Consider the following 16,820-nt stretch of genomic DNA (forward strand, 5'->3'; position numbering starts at 1 on the left):
TTCCCATTTTGGGTGTTTTTCTTCCCCACCAAGAGCATAAATTTAAGAGGAAGAGGAAGCTTCTGTGCACGCCTGTGCAGGTATCTGAACCTACAAGCCAAGTACCTGACCCATGATCTTCAGTGACCGTGTTTCATTTCATGTTCCTGACTGTTGGTCATTGAGGAGGCATTTGGAGATGTGCACCACCATTTCTCTGTTTTCTAGATAGTAACCATAAAGCATCTGAGGTTCCACTGCACTATATTTCTGACCCAAAGTCTCAGATTTAGTGCCCTGTCAGCAGTATGAGAAGTGCCCAATGCAGGCATTTGATGAAAATTAGTTAATAAAGACACTCTGTCTTTTAAGTAAAATTTTATATGAAATACCGTATATGTTGTTGTTGAGAAAGGAATTCAGATTTAATTAATAGATTAAAAAAACTTAGGACAATTCATGAGTTTTTTCTGTCATTTACCCTTACTCAGAATAGGAGTTGGTCAAAGTATGAACTTGCTTTGTTATTTCCAGTATGTGAAAGTATGAAGGGGTAGCTGTGCAGTCGCTGTAATGTTTCTGAGCTGATCTACTTGTGTAGGAGAATATCACTTTAACAGAATATTTACATGAAACTCCTTACTACAGTTGCCTTTAAAAGGAAAGGGAGATAAATATGTACTTAATGATAAGGATATTGATGTGTAGGGGGTAAATCACGTGAGTGAGAAAGCTCGTTGACCCTCCATCATGTTACAAGAATGTCATATTTGTTGCAGGGTATTCTGTACTGACACACAGTGTGTGACAATCTGAGAAGATAAAGCCTCTGATGACACATACTTATTATTCACCTGCAATTATAAAACTGTGTGCTTTTTTTCATAATTGATAGTGAACACTGGAGCATAATCATGTTGAAAGTGTCTCTTCAGAATGTTGCTTTAAAGAAATGAGTAAGAAAATCTTCTCAAATGTTTTGATAGATGATTCATGGCACTGGAGCTGCTGATGAGGAGCCAATATAACCAAGTCTATAAATATGCAGTTACGAGAACTCTGGAAACATGAATTCTGGTAGTGTGACAGATTCAAAAAGCACTTTTTCTACTGGAGTAGGTTTCTAAAGTTACTCTCTTCCTGTTCTACATTCAGATGCCGTTGTCTAATTAGTCTAATTGGCTGGCAAAATTGCCAGCTTTTATTTAAAAATTAGTTTGGAGATGAGAGAACAAATACCATCAGAAACCTGATTTATTCTTTCTTTCTGAAATAATTGTTTCTTTTTAACTCAGCAGAGCTAGGCTTTATTATTTCTAGGGAATTTCTGTTTAATTTACTGTATATGACACATTTCCAGAAGAAATTAATATTGGCAGCCTATTCATAAACCTTTAAGCAAAGTAATTGTAATGGAAAGACTGACCTCCAGCTTACCTGGCAGTAATGCATAAAGCTCTAGCAAAGAACAGTTACCTGATGTTATTTTAACAAAATCAGCTTGCCTAAAGTCAGTACATGTGCATTTTCCTGTGTTTCTTATTGCTTCTGAAGATCCAAAATGCACTGAGGGTAATGAGAATGAATGATAGCTTAGATGTGTTCTTTCCTTGAGCTGCTGGTTGTATTAAACCCACAGCTCCTGTGCAGACCTACAAATCTATAACATCCGTTTCAGATGAATTCGGAAACAAGGGGCTGCGTTCTTTTATTCTTGGTGCAGAGATTAAAATTGATCACAGCAGACACAAGGGAGCAGATTTGAGTATCACAGCTCAATGTGGTTAACTGGGATAGTGCACGGCTCCTGTACTACTTAACTGTTGCCACACAGGTTATGGATATTATTGATTGCAAGGGTCAGGGGAGGCTGCAGGGAGGTTATGTTGCATGATGCTATTTGGTAATTTTTGAGGGACAAGAGCTATGAAGTCTCATAGCATCTGGGACAGGTACAGTTTAAACCTGACAAATGGAGATTTATGTTTGTGTGAGCTGGCAAAGCCCTTCAGGTAGAAATAATAAATGGAAATTTGATAGGATGGGTTTTTTTATCGTAGGTCAAATATTGTGCTGTAGAAAAAGGGAAAAAAAAGATGTAATTATTACCTTTTCATCAGAATGCACTGATGATAGGTTTTCAGTTGTAGATCTGTGCTGCAGGATAATGAATAACATTTAAAAGTCTTTTCTTGAGGCATCATTTTAAAATATATGTAGAGATGGTTTACCTGAAATGAGTAAAAAATGCAGTGTAGGCGGAACAACACAGGAGTAATTACTGAATAAGTTTTATAGCATCCTTTTGTTCTTTCATGTGGACAAAACCAGTATATAAACATGCTAAGATTTAAGGTGAGACAATATAATATATTAACAAAGAACTGGGAAAAAATATTTGTTTCCTATTTGAAATTTCACAGAGTGCTAATCATTCATTAGCTTTTGGAAGACCTTGCTGAGTTACACTGAAGACTTCTACATATGAAAAAAGAAAAGATGAATCCTTGTAATGTTTTGAAAATAGGAATGACTGGAAAGTGCTGTGCTGTATTTTGCAAATATTACTTAGTTTGTGGGATTTTTTTCCTAGAGAAGTAAGTTTTGACAAATATTTAATATAGATCCAATTATACAGGGTGCAAAGCTGTGGTTGACTCAGCCTATTGTTTCATGGTCACTATATTGAAACAGAATGGGAGCTATGGAAGTAGTGTGAAACAGAGGAATAGTTGTGGAGAAATGGCTGTAGTTAGATATTTCTATGATTCTTTGCTGCTTTATTCCACCAAATTTAGGAAACAATATTATAAAAATCAGTGTTTAGATTTCAAACACAGATACCACCTATTGTCTATTATATTCCTAATATATCAAAAATGCAGGTTGCTTTTAGGTAATATAAGTTGATGTTGTCTCAGTATATCTCATTGCAACTTCTTCCTGTGCAGTGCCTGTGATCTAAGAAAGGTGTTATTCCAGATTATTAATTAATTAATTAGTCCTCATATATTTCTACAGGATGAATTTGTTGCCTTTGATGGTTTGGTTCTTTCAGCTGTTGCTTTGCAATACTGTAGAGGCCTAGTATTTGTTTTTCTTCTTGATGCCAACTAAGTATTTGTGTTTTTTTCTTTGAGAATGTTTATCACCAGTTTTGCTCTCATTTCCATTCTCATTGCTCTCATATCCATTCCCTGTCTATTTATTGTATGTAGCCACTATTGATCCAGCTTTTCAAGATTTTTCCCCATGTTTTGAAATGGGGAGACATATGAATACATCTTTGCTGTGCTGTTTGATTTTCCCTTTGTAAATTTTCATTTGCTTAGATTATTTCAGTATAGCAGCATGACTGCTTATAAACAGGGCATATTAGACAGTTAAGTTATAATGAGTCTGCTTGGGGAAAGACATTGGTTCCATTGCAAACAGGTGTGGTAATATTTTCTGCTTTCTTTTCAGGAGTCTGTTACTCCCAGTCTCACCATCCAGTTTATTTTGCTTTTGCTTCCGCATATTTGGATTTTCTGTGCTGTATAAAAATCACTTCACTGTGACATACAGTTTCTGAGATGATAGATTTTTGTGTGTCCTTCAAGTTACTGCTAGATGGTCCCTGAGGAGGTGATCTTGCTTTGTGGCCACTTCAGCAGTGTTTACTGAACACGAGTAAGCGCTAGGTCTAGCTTCTTTTCCTCTAGGGTGGTGCAGTGTATCCCACTGGCAAATATTATCTGGGTGGTGTCTGGAGGAAACACAGCCCCCTGTCTTTCCATTGGCAGGTTACTGCTAGGAACAAACTTGTAGAAGAAAGAGGGGAAGGAACTGACAACATTAGCATGTCAGATCTGAAACTTCAGCATTCCTGGTTCAAGAATGCTCCTGAAAAATGACAGCTCAAGTCCATGGTGAGAAGTGACCAAATTCCAGCCAGGACTAAAATCCAGTTTAGCTCTATTGTAAGCAGACTGAAACAAGCTCTGCTCCTGGGTGGAATGATACATTCTTGTGGTAGAGATGGATTGGACTCAGACTGCTAAATGCATTTTCACTAGTGACCTTTTCAAATTTGTCGCCAGTATAATAAATGTTACCAAGATGAGTTAAGAAAGGTTTGCAGCAATATTCCACTTTATTTTTTACAGCAGATGTTTCTTCAGTTACTCTGTATTACAATTTACAGAACTCGTATGTTCTACAAATCAAGATTCATAGCAAACAGTTTCAGTGCTTTAAGTCCTACAATAAACAACAACAGGCAGAACAGAACCAGAGGGAAGGTAAGCAGATATCTGCATTCATCCTTTTCTGTGATAAGGTTTACTTCACAGTGATCTTCACATTCCAGCAAGTTCATTTGCTGGGGCTACCAGCTAACTTCCTAGCATCCTCAACTCGATTACTTCAGATATGGTGAACATTAAGTATCAGTTTCCAAACACAGAAGAAAGGCTAGAATTACCATCTGTTTCTTAATTTAGAAATCTGTATTTGTTTGTACAACCTAGTATCACTTCTTCTAGCGTGTCCTTTAAAGAATTATGTTTTAAAAACACTTAGTGATACAGTATGCTTCAGTTCTGAGGTATGCATTTTAAGAGTTCTCTTAGAGGATAAATGCTCAAAACCTTGAGTTCAAAATCTTCATGGTGCTTGCCTGAATAGCCAGATACTGAGATTTGAACAATTATTACATAATTTCTCCAGGTCTTTGTTTTACCATCTTGAAACACAGATGTTTTTTCATTAAAATACATTATTTTAGTCATGCTTGAGTATTACCCCATTAAATTTCAAAGTGCAGGTCCCGTATGTTGACCATAATAAAATTAAAAACAGCAATTAAGACTGGAGGTAGGCAGTGGAGGGTAGTCTAAAGCCTTGTCTAAGGCTGGACTGATTACAATAAAATCAAATTTGGGGTGGAGTCTATATCTGATGGGGCTAATGAGTTACGGTTCACCTTTGGACACTTTGGTCGACATTAGATGTCAGTCTGATCTGATCATGGGATCACTAAATGTTGCAAGGGCAGACCACAAGGCTGCAGTGTTTTGTATCCCATGCTCAGACAGGTAACACTGATTGTGTTGTCATAATCCTAATTTCCATCACTCACATGGATTGATTCTCAATTCTGCCTGTGATTCCCATCTGCACTTTCTGATGTCTAGCTCCTGTGAATTTTGGCTACCTCTAAACTGGGTTTGGACAATTGATAATCAAAGAGAAATTGGATTATAAAACCAAATTTAGTTCTAAATAATCTGACTCCTTCATTCCTATTATTTTGATACCATTTGCAAGAGTTCATACACTTGTCTCTGTGTCTAATTTAGCAAAAAAGTAAGGTGTGAGACCTACAGACTGCATTGCTTCCAGGTTCAGCTACTTATTCAGATGTTTTTAAAAGCCATGGTATGGATATAGGTGTTCAATTTAGAATGCACTGCAGCAGCTGTGTATGGCTCACACTGGTAGATGTGAAGGGTATTTTCACATATGCTTTACACACTGTTCATTCTAAGAGGGTAAGAGAAGACTAACCCTAGTGTAGTTCTTTTACTTTTTTCCCTTTACTTTTAATTTTCTGTGAATGAGGTCTTTAGCCATCATTAGGGAATTACTCCTAAAAATCTTGCAAGCATTCCTCTTCCAATGAAAATAAATCATTAATAAAAAATACAGAAAAGGAGCAGTTATATTACAAAATTAATCTACCAGGCTTACACAGAAAACAAATTTGAAGGAGCCACCTGCTGTGGAGATGAGGCAGTAATCTCAACAGCAGGAAATAAAGGGAGAGAGGGAGAAAATACAAAAGCATAGACATTAAAAAAGTAATTAAAACACTTATCTCCATCGACATACATATCAAACAAAAAAATCAAAAAAAATCAAGCACCTAGAAAACATACTGTATTGAACCTCACAACAGGAAGTAACAAAGCTGTCCCCATAAAAAAATCTCCAGCAAAATGAGAGGGATTGTTTACAAATACGAGCCTCAAAAGTATTTACTAAAGTGTTAATCACTGATGGACTGACCTTGAGAAAAGCTGAGCAACTGCAGAGTATTTGCAACTTTTCTGAAAGACTAGATGCCCAGTATCAAACCCTTAAAACTGTAGAGAGAGTAGCTCTTAGGTATCAATGGTTGTCTGTTCCATGCATGGTGAATGTCATAGCATGAGTTGTAGTGGTGTGTTTAGTATAATCAGCTGTGTGGCACAGCTTAACTACCATATTTGGATTATTCATTTCAATATAGTTCATTTCTAAAGTGTGCAGTATTGATGAATGGACAGCAATGTTAGTAGTATGGATATAGTGAATGTGGCTTCTTAGAAACAAATCGGTAGAGGATGTCCCAATGCATACAAGTAGTTTCTATCATGTCTAGGTAAAACTGTAAATTTGACAGTTATGAAAGTTTGCAGTTTCAGTGTTATTGTTCAAGAAAATACTTCAACATACTTAAAACTCATGGTCCAGTTTATACATATCATGGATTGTGTGACATTAAATAAAACTGTTTTAAATACATAGATTTTGATCTCCAGTTCCCCAGCCCACAAACAAGACTTGTTCAAGAAGATCAGAGCATTCAGAAATATTAAAGCAGTGCTTATGCACTTGGATTTCACAGTGTGCCATGTATCTTTGTAGTCACAGTCTAACCATATGGTACCTGTAGCTGCAAGTCTCTGGGCAAGTGTTAAATGTCATCAGACGTGCTACATCTGAAATATTTTTGTATGGGAACACAAGGAGCAGGTTGGAACACCCAGTGTGTAAAAAGGCAGGTACAAAATGGTGCTTTGTCACGGGAAAAAATGGTGCTTTTCTGTTAATTCAAAAGGACCCTTTCAGAAGACAAATGGTGGATTTAGAATTTACCTTAAGAGGGCAATTACCTTAGCTCTGTATCTACTTTAGTGCATCCTTTTAAGAAAGTTAAAAAAATTAAACAAACTTTGTTAACAAAACTAATTTATCAGACCATGTCATTTCCTCTCTAAAACTCACATCAGTCTCTGGCCATCAGCCTTCCATGGCTCCTTTGCCCAGGACACATGAAGGGGCATAGCCTATTCCCGGCCAAAGGTGAGGAACTGCTGGTGCAGAATCTGTGCTGCCTCCTCGCTAGACTGTGCTCAAGTTTCTTGTGCTGATGAGCAGGATGGGACTCAGCTTGTCTAGGCTTGGCCTCTTGGATATTATTTCAGAAGAATTGCGTTGCCACCAGAGCAGATATTCAGGTGATCAATCCTTTGTTTCTTCTCTCCAGTTTTGTATGAGATTCATGGATTTTTCTCTTCATTCTCATTATCTGACAGTTAAAGGCTTTCCACCCAGTCCTAGGATTTCCTGTAATGGAGGCTGTGAAGGACAGAAGAAGAGTTTTCCTTGTAAATGTGATTTTTTGAAATCTGGTTTAACTCTGAAACATAAGCATGGATATGGTAAAAGGTGGAAAGATGTCCTTGTCCTCTAACTTTCTAGCTCCAGATGTGTATGGCAAGAGAATATTAAAAAAAAATCCATAAATTGGTGAATGGGGTTTGATATTTGGCTTCCTTGTTTTAAAAGTTAGAAAAAGGAATGTGCATAGCCAGTCAATCACATTTTATTTGGGGTTTTTTTGATTGAATTTGGATAAATTTATGAATGCAATGTCATTTCAAAACAAACTTGAAAGACTGAGTATAAAAAATGTACAAAGTGTCTGCACTTTTAAAAGGTAACTCATGGTATTTTCAAACATAGTTTGCATTCACCAGCAAAATTCAGTATTATCACAATTAAAAATGAAGACAACAAAATTTTTCAGTGTTCAATGGGAGGAAAACCAGGAAAAAATAGTGCTCTAGTTAGTTTTGTCCCTGTAGGCTACTGAATATTTACACTTCACCTTCAGCTCCTTTTTTTGTTGTTGTTTTGGGTTTTTTTGGTGGTTTTTGGGGTTTTTTTTGGTGTGTCTGGAGATGTGTTTTCAGTCAGCTGCCAGTGAAAACTACATTTGGCCCTTATCAAGGACAAGGGCTTATTTTCTATGTCAGTTATTAAGATCAGTTGAGAAGTTAATTTGAAACTGCAAATTTGCCCAACCATGTCAGATTTAAGTAATCCTAACAGTAGGTTCAGGCTCAGAAGGATAGCTGTTTCTGGGAAGAGGGGATTTGATCAAAATAGGAGATAGATGTGCAGTGCCTGTACTCTTGCTTTAGTCTCCCTTTCCAGATCAGGCTCATAGTTACAGTAGTAGCAGGCTTAGCTGATTGATGTGTTGACATGCCTGGATTTACTTGGTGCAGCAGCTGAGTGGACTTGGTGCCCTGTTGTGCAAGCCAATCCCTTACATTGTCTATGCATCATTCTGGTATATTGCCATGTATATCTGACAAATTTGCTCTAATCATTTAGCAATTCATATCTCAACTGGACTAGGGAATTGTATCTAAATTTTCTTTAAAAGGAAACAATGGGCTTGACACTGTGCATGGAGAAAATTGACATGCATCAGTACTGTGAGAATAGAGAGTACAAGATCTTGATAGGAGGCAGATGATGTTTTTTTCTAATATGTGCATGTATATATTTATATGTATCTATAAAGGACACAAAAATGGGAAGTTAGAGTCTGTGTTTTCCAAAGCCACTATTACAGGGGCTAAGGACTTTGGAAAGTATATGGTGTGGCATAACTGGGAGAGACTTTGGTGCTGGGGTATTGCACACTGAAGAAGGGGTTGTGGGGACCAAATGAAGGAAAGAAGCAAAGCGAGTTGTGATGCCTACTGAGAGGCAGCTGGAGCACCTGCAGATGGAAGGCAGAGCACAGCAAACCAGAGGGTCAGGAATCAAGATGAATTGCTTTCTATGCTGCACCTGACCCAGATTGGGACTGTCTAGGTTAGCTTTTGCAAAGTTGAACTAGATCTGTCATGCAAGCTGTTATCTTCACAACATTTCTACTTTCTCTATTCTTAGTAAATGCAGTTTTACACAGCCCATGAGGCTTCATTGCGTGGTTTGGATATCAGTTGCTTCAGAAGCTTGTTTCCTGTTATCAGCAAGCAAAGGAGCTGAGGCTTGAGGAAGTCCAGGGCTTTGGCTGCAGAAGATGAGGGGCTGAGCTTAGCCCTCTGCTTGTATGAGGGTGTGCAGAGGCCATCCAAACATCACCAGGGGAGCTGCCTTTCTAAGCTGCCTCCTCTTGGTTGCCCTTCAAAGGAGTTGTTCGTCAGTGAAGGGGAAGGAAATAATTGTTATGGCTAGATTTTGATATAGGTGGTTTAAAGACAGGAAGTATGGAATACTGACAGATTGTTTCAGAACAATCAATAACAAATAATAAATAAAAAAGTCTTTTTAGATGGCTTGCAGGTGGATTTAGAGAACAGACAATTGACTTTCTTGGCTTCAGCCTAAAAGCCAGGGAAAAGACCTCATATTTTTCTAAGCATTTTTTTTTTGGTGGCTCTTGGCTATTTTCTATTAGTGTGTGAATTCCCTTTTTCTAAAGGATCTCTCTGATTTATCTTCAAAGGGTATTTCTCTTGGTTCATTATTTTGACCTAAATTGTGTCTTTCCTAGGTGACTGGTTTTTTTTAAATTTTATTTCTTCTCTAAAACCATTTGCTCAAAACTGTGTTTTTCCTCTACAGCTGTTTTTTCGTTAAATATTCTCTCTCCCAAGAGACTGTTGGCTATTTATCAATATTTGATCTCTCTGTAAAACATACTTCTGTTGGGTGGATGTTTATTATGAAATGGTGTCTCTAAAGTGAATCTTATCTGTTCTTGATCTCTTTCTCTGTCTGCCTCAGTCTGCCTCTTTCTTAGCTTGCCTAGTGGCTTTAAGAAGTACTCAGTCTCTCTATTTTAACAAAAGTAAATGCAGTCATTACAGTGGCAAATCCTAAACAGCAAAAGGCGATGCATCAGAATCCAGTACAATACAACTTCCAGCAGGTGCTTAGCAAAGGGCTTGAATCTGTGCTAAGAAATCCCCTGCATTTCCTTCAAATGTAAATATCACAAAACTTTTTCAGGGAGTTTTCACGAAAATGAAAATAGTAAAATAAATATTTAGCTAATGCCATTTATATTGACGACCTCTTTGGCAGCTGTTTGGTCATATCAGCCAGGCAAAACGTTTGTGAATCCAAGGCATTCTAATCCAACTCCTTTGATTTCGGTGATACCAAACTAGTAATGAACCTGGACCGAGAACTTTGGAACATTCCCTTTATTATACTCCTTATTCAGCCTATGGGAGCCAAATTACTGATGCTGTTAGAGACCAAATAGTTTTCATTAGGAGATGATAAAAGCAGCAAAAATAAGTGGGGAAAAAATATTTGTGAGGGTTTCTCCTTGGGTTTGGAGATACACATTAGATAGAAAAGAAATTATCTTTAATGCAGGCTGTACATCTCACTAACGACAAGAGTGTTTCTCCCAAGAGTAGACTGAGGCCTCTGAGTTGGTTTATGGATATCTCAATAGAAATAGTCCTCTGCCTGCAGGCAGTCACTGAGAGCTTTTTCTGAGGTACTCTTTCCATAGATGATTTTGCAATATATACATAGAGGAAAATCTATGCCCTTTTAAAAATAGTTTCTTTAATGCATTTTACATATTGTACTAAGAATTTCTGGCAGCCTCTTAAGATATCCATTATTCATTATTCATTAGCTGAAATTCCAGTCTACCCAGAAGGTACAGCATTCAAAGGTCTTGAAGTTCAGGATGTGCTAGTATTTTTTAACCTTATTTTTCTCAATATCCAACTATAGATCAGTGTTGGTTTTAAAGTCAGGTATTCAGCAACTGAGTCATGATTTTCTTTATAAATATAGATCAAATTTCAGGATTTTTTTATTTGCTTTTTGGCTTGTAAGCATTTTGAATTCACTGAGAGTGTATTTTGTTTTGTTTCACTGAAACTATTAAATCTAAAAATGTATTTTATTTTTCTAGAATTATAATAATTTCATTCAGAGTTCTAGAGGTTTTAAAAAACTTCCTTCATATAGGTAGCTCATGAAAAAGTACTAAGACTTCTCATTACTTAGTTCTGGTTGTACACTGTAATGAGACAGATTTTTGCTACTTAATTAATACAAAAAGACCCCAAACCTTCCCTGCTTGGAAGAGCACACCTTAACGTGCAATCCTGCATTATTATAGATGCCAACATTTTGTTATTAGGATTTTCCAGACCAGTATGTCTCAAAGAGGAGAAATACTATTCTGCTGCCACCCATGCCTGAGAATGGGGGGAACACAGATTGCTCTGTATGCTCCAGTTCTTCGTGCTTGCTGTGAGGATTCCTCAGTTCTAGTGTATTTTCTTAGAAAAATTGTTGACATTTACTTCATTTCAGTATTTAATTATTAATTAACATACTTTTGATAATATTTTGGGGTTTTAGATGTAAATGTGAAAGTTGAGACTGTTGAAAATATCCTGATTGCATTTGCATGAGTAAAACGGTTTAACTGGTGTGTCAGCTGGGCTGGCTTTTTGTGCTGTCCAACCATTCACACAGAAATGAGATGTTGTTCTTTGGTAATTGGAAGATGCTTTTTGCTGCTTTCCTTTAACTGAAAGGTATTTGTTGCTATTAATAGTTGTGAAGTAAATCCTTGTCTGCATCCTACAGATTCTGTCTAAATGTGTGCTTTTAATAACTAGGAATAAATGTCAGCCAATCAAGACTTTGAGGTTTTGAGAAAATAATCAAGAATGGCAAAAAATGATGGCATACAAGTACTCACAGATCAGATCTACAGCACTGCTATTTTTCCTCTTCCCCTTATCAGTTAAGCTGTTTGTTACTGCCTCATTTGTATTACCTGCTTTTGCAACCCGTTCTCTCTAATCCTTTCCCCTCTGCATTTTTGTTACGAGTTATATGAGTACACACATTATCCAATAACCTGATTTTCAAGTGCCTGTACTATTAAACAATCACCAGTTATATAAGCTGCAGACTACAAATGTGGTCATGTGTGATACTCTTTTGGAAACATCCAAGGGTTTGTAAAAGTGCTTGTATTGATGATGTTTTTGAGAATGTATGTGTAATTCAAAATATATATGGATCATTAAAATTTCCTGTGTAATTCTGGTGTGCCATAAAATATCTATTTCAGGTTTGCCAGAACCAAACAGAGACAGTATATTCCAAGGACTGAGAATGAATCAAGGATTCTACACATCTAAAGACTTCTTACCTCTGGTAGCAATGGCAAGTAAACCAGGTGTGTGATACTCTGTTCTTGTTGTAATCACATTCAATAAGTCATTGGCAGTTATTAATATATCCAACTGTCTACACAGCAGCATATCCAGTTACAAAGTACCTTCCACTGAATGTGTCTGGGATGGGGGTTTCTCTTGTCATGGTCAGGAAAGTTAGTGCCAGAGATTATAAACTAAATGATCATATATACAAATCTAAGCATATGGCAAATAATTTCTCCTAACACGTTATATTTGTTAGTTTGAGTTATATTCAAAAGATGACAAAAGCTTCACATTTGTATAAAGTATCTTGAAAAAATAGCATATATAAGATGGTCTTGAAAAAAATCTGATATTAAGGAAGGTGTTTCTGACCTATATAAGCAGCTGGTTTGTAGACTGTTGATAAATTCTTTTACTTGATCCCAAGTCACGTGCTGCAGGTTTTACAGACACATTTAAATCGGCACTTGTTCCTTACCCAATGAATTTACAGTCTAAGACTCAGGACAACAGGAGTAGGACAAGAGTTAATAAGAAGGTGCTCAGTTCACTGCTCCAAATGCAGTCTTGTTTTATGGTTTTACATCTTTCTTTGAGCACAGAGATGGCTGCATTTGCTCCCCAAGGAGTGCAGCTGCTTTCAGTGTCCCTGAATATGAACTCATAAGCCCCAAATATGTGGTTTCTATGCCACATTTCTTCATGGTCTAGATTTCTCAGGCAAAAGAGAAATTAATGTACAGTTTTTCTTTTTACTTAGGACAGAATGTGGTATTTTACGTATGACTTCATATAACTTGTTTTATCTACAAACTGATTTTCATTTGAGCATTCAAAAATTTCTTTTAGCATCATATAGGATTTCCCACTTATTTAGTAGATTTTTCTTAAACACTTTTGAGGAATATATATTCTGTAGCAGATTATTCCGCTTATAAAAGTAAAGTTTATTACTCCATTTAATGCAAAATATTTCAGAAGTGAAATTCTGCATCCCATCTGTCCCATCTCTCTGCTGTTTTCAACAAATGCTTGTTTCTGTCTGTTTTCTTAAGCTCAAACTAATCTTAAATGATTTCGGAGAAAAGGGTGAGTTTTGCGTTTTCTTTTTGAAGACAGAGATGTTTAAAAATAAAACAGATTGAGAATATGCAGTGCAACACATTCATAGATTAACAAAGGAAAAGTAAATTCTGCAAAACAATTCTCTCGAAACAATTTGACTAAAAATACTTTGTAGAATTCTGTGGAGCAGAATGTAGCAATGTAGCACTTGTGTATTGTAGGTCACCTGTCTGCATGACGATCTATATGTGATCCACATCTTTCAAAATAGTGCAAAGTAGCACTCTTGATTTGCTAGCATATGTGATGATATGGGTTTTTTTATATTAAATCTACAATGGGAAAAAGGATGAACTTGGAAGAACTAACCTTTTCTGATTGACAGTAATAGATAGCTCTTTGGTGTTGTCTGTTAATTAACATGGTCTCTTTTACTTAATTTTCCTAGTGTCTGTCTGTAGCTATAGCCACCTTTTGCTCTCTAAGCCATGGAGTTTTAAAATAAAATATACACATACTACATCCTACTCTATCCTCCTTTTTTCACTATGACAGTTATCTAAATAATAGACATAATAGACTTGTTCATGGTAAAATACATATTCTGCCTGCTTATTAATTCTGAATGCCACTTGTTAATATACTTTCCTCCAAAAGGGGTTCTCCTTGCAGATACATAGATGTGAATTTACCTTGGGAGTGTGTTCCCAAGAGCAAGGAGGGCTGCTCTGACTGATCCCTTCTAGACTCTTACTCTAATGGCACTCTGAGCTGCCATTCCCCTGCTTCCCTTGTGTTTTTTCCACTGCTCAATTTGTATGAAGTACTAAGTTCATTAAAAATAAATGAGAAAAGTTTAGAGAGAATTTTAGACTAAGAATCCTATTAAATAAACACCATATACATAGGGAGGGAAAATTATAGCATTTTTCATACATTAACCATTTTTCAAATGGAGAGAGAATAGGTATTGTTTTTCACTCTGCTTGTATGTCTAAATTAAAAGCATTGTTTACTTCAATAATACTTGTGTTCCACAATTACATGTGAAAATCTGCTGTAGCAGGATACTTGAGTTAAAGTCCAGTAGGTAAATGGCCAGCTTAGTGCCTCCTGACTGGAACAGTCCTGGGCTCGTTGAGAATATAGCTTTGTATTATTTATGTCATTCTTTTTCAAGTTGCAACCATTTGCCTAATCAACAGTTAGTTGTACTTAAACATGTGATAAAGTGCAGTCTCATCCAAGGAACAGATACAGTTCAGTTTAACTTAAGTATTTCTAGTTTAATTGAATCATCAAATACAAGCTGTAGATGATAAACACATAATGTTGTCATTTTCTCCATGTAACTTTTTACAAATGATTTGTAGAAAGCTACTGTAGGTTAAACATTTTCTTCCAATGGAAGAACTAGGAATTACTGTAACAATATTCTTTCTCTTCATGTTCAGCTGCTGAATAGCCTTTGAGAATCATGTCACAGCCAGAACAGTGTCAGTGCTTTATAGAAATCTGACTGAGAGGACTGATGTTGGTACACTATTACACAGAACTATCAACAACTGGTCATCTTTTTTTGTTTGTTTTGGTTTTGGTTTTTTTTTAACTGGGAGGATAATGAATCTGATGAGAGAGAAACTTAGTTTTTGAATAAAAAGATCTCACAATTCTAGTTTCGACCTGACAGGACCCACAATCCTAAAAAAAAGCTTGTCATTTGAATTCTTCCTCAATAAAAGATGCAGCTGCTTAGAGTACTGACTATGAAATTATGTATATGAGCATATCTTAAAAGGAGGAATAAAACTGTCTTTCAGTGGAGCAGAATAATTTGATAGTGACACTCCATGCTTGGAAACTGTAAGATGCAATTTTACACTGCTTTGAGTACAAGTACCTTTTGAGCTGTCATGCAGAAATGGTTTCTCTACTCGAAAATGGGGTTTTCCTTTTATCTTTCAGGGATGTGTGCCTGTCACTCTCCGTTGCCATCAATACATGGAACTGTGATTGTACTTGGGGCAGGAGACACTGCTTTTGACTGTGCAACATCTGCTCTGCGCTGCGGAGCTCGTCGTGTGTTTGTGGTCTTCAGGAAGGGATTCACTCATATCAGGGCTGTCCCAGAAGAGGTAAAATGGAATAGCAGCATTTCTAAGAAGGCATTTTGGTTATTTCTATGTGACCTGAAAGAGTACTATAGATAGTTAACAGATATCTCCTAAAGGTTGTGTTTATAAGAATGCTCCTAAAATGCATGAATGTTTATTAAAGATCTGAGGCTCACTTTGTGTACTCTTTATTTAAATAATTTTCCACTGTTGTATCTGTTTCCTGACAAGTCAGAGAGGTGCATTTGCAAGCAGGGGGTAGAATTTCTTGTAAATTAGAAAATGAGCTAAAATTTTTAATCTTGGAATCAAACAGCCACTAGAGGATTGCAGATAATTTTTCAGATCATGGTTAGATCCTGGAATGATACCTTCAGGCTGTTGTTTAAGCAATCTCAGTGATTCTGATATTGCCTTTTGAGCCTATAAAAGGTTTTCTTTCTTTCCTTTCCTTTCTTTCTGGTAAAAAAATTACTTACTGTGATTTTGGCTTTGAATCACTGCCAGTGACAGTGAAGCAATGATATTCATCACATATTTCAGCATCTAGTCTAATGTTTAGTTTGGCTTTGGACTTCGGCATTTATCAGGTCATCTGGACATTTTGAAACTGATTCTCCTTCCTCAATTTATATGTACTACAGGAGGTTTTTTTTGGATTATATTTTCTTATTTTGGTGGTCTTTTTCTGTTTTCATTTATTTGGTACATTATGCTTTTATATACTTGAGGATAGCAGGCCATCTAATGCATCTTTATCACAAGATTTATGGTAGTTGGTCATCTGTTTCAAGAAGGTGGGCACCTTAGATCTTCCCGAGGGGGAATGGAGCTGCAAAGAAAGTAACAGAGGATTTCTTGGTGCATGATTTACTTCTGTTGCACTTCAGTCAAGAGTTCTAGGCACAGTGGGATTATGGAAGACATTGCACAGACTCATGTGCTATTCAGATTCTTACTATAATCAGTTGTCACTCTGAACCAAAATCTTTGGTAGAAGCCTGGGTAAATTTCTAAAAGTTGTCAATGTTGGTACTCATCCAGTCATGCAGTGGGCCTTGAAAACAGTAAAATAAAAGCAGATTCATATAGTAATAGCCATGCTAGAATCATGTCGGGTGGGATATTACACATTCAAAAAAGTTCTGGCGTAAAATAGAGACAGTCATATTGTGAAGGCAATTGACTTAAGCAGTTTTACCACAGCAGAGATTCAGAAGATCTTAAGTCTGGATTGTCACTCAGAAAACTGTTGCTTTTTAAAAAATCTTAAAATCATAGTAAACACAAATCTGGGCATGGACTAAGTTAATACTATGCCATTTCTTAAAACACACAGATAATTACATAAGTGAAGTCTTTTGCCCTCAAAGGAGTTAAACATATGCAAAGTAAT

General features: G+C 36.5%; 1 protein-coding gene across 5 annotated transcripts in view; it reads left to right on the forward strand.

Moving 5' to 3' along the window:
• The window catches only part of DPYD (dihydropyrimidine dehydrogenase), a 353,009-nt gene that overhangs the window by 150,744 nt on the left and 185,445 nt on the right, over positions 1-16,820 (forward strand). For all 5 annotated transcript variants that reach the window (XM_042030116.1, XM_042030118.1, XM_042030120.1 and 2 more), the window contains 2 exons: positions 12,152-12,259; positions 15,276-15,445. In XM_042030116.1, the coding sequence (XP_041886050.1) occupies positions 12,152-12,259; positions 15,276-15,445 (278 nt within the window). The remainder of the gene's footprint in view (positions 1-12,151; positions 12,260-15,275; positions 15,446-16,820) is intronic.

The sequence above is a fragment of the Corvus kubaryi genome, unplaced genomic scaffold, assembly GCF_017639235.1.
Source record: "Corvus kubaryi isolate FWS band 111438036 unplaced genomic scaffold, C.kubaryi_AGA036_p1.0 37334, whole genome shotgun sequence".
Classification (NCBI taxonomy): domain Eukaryota; kingdom Metazoa; phylum Chordata; class Aves; order Passeriformes; family Corvidae; genus Corvus; species Corvus kubaryi.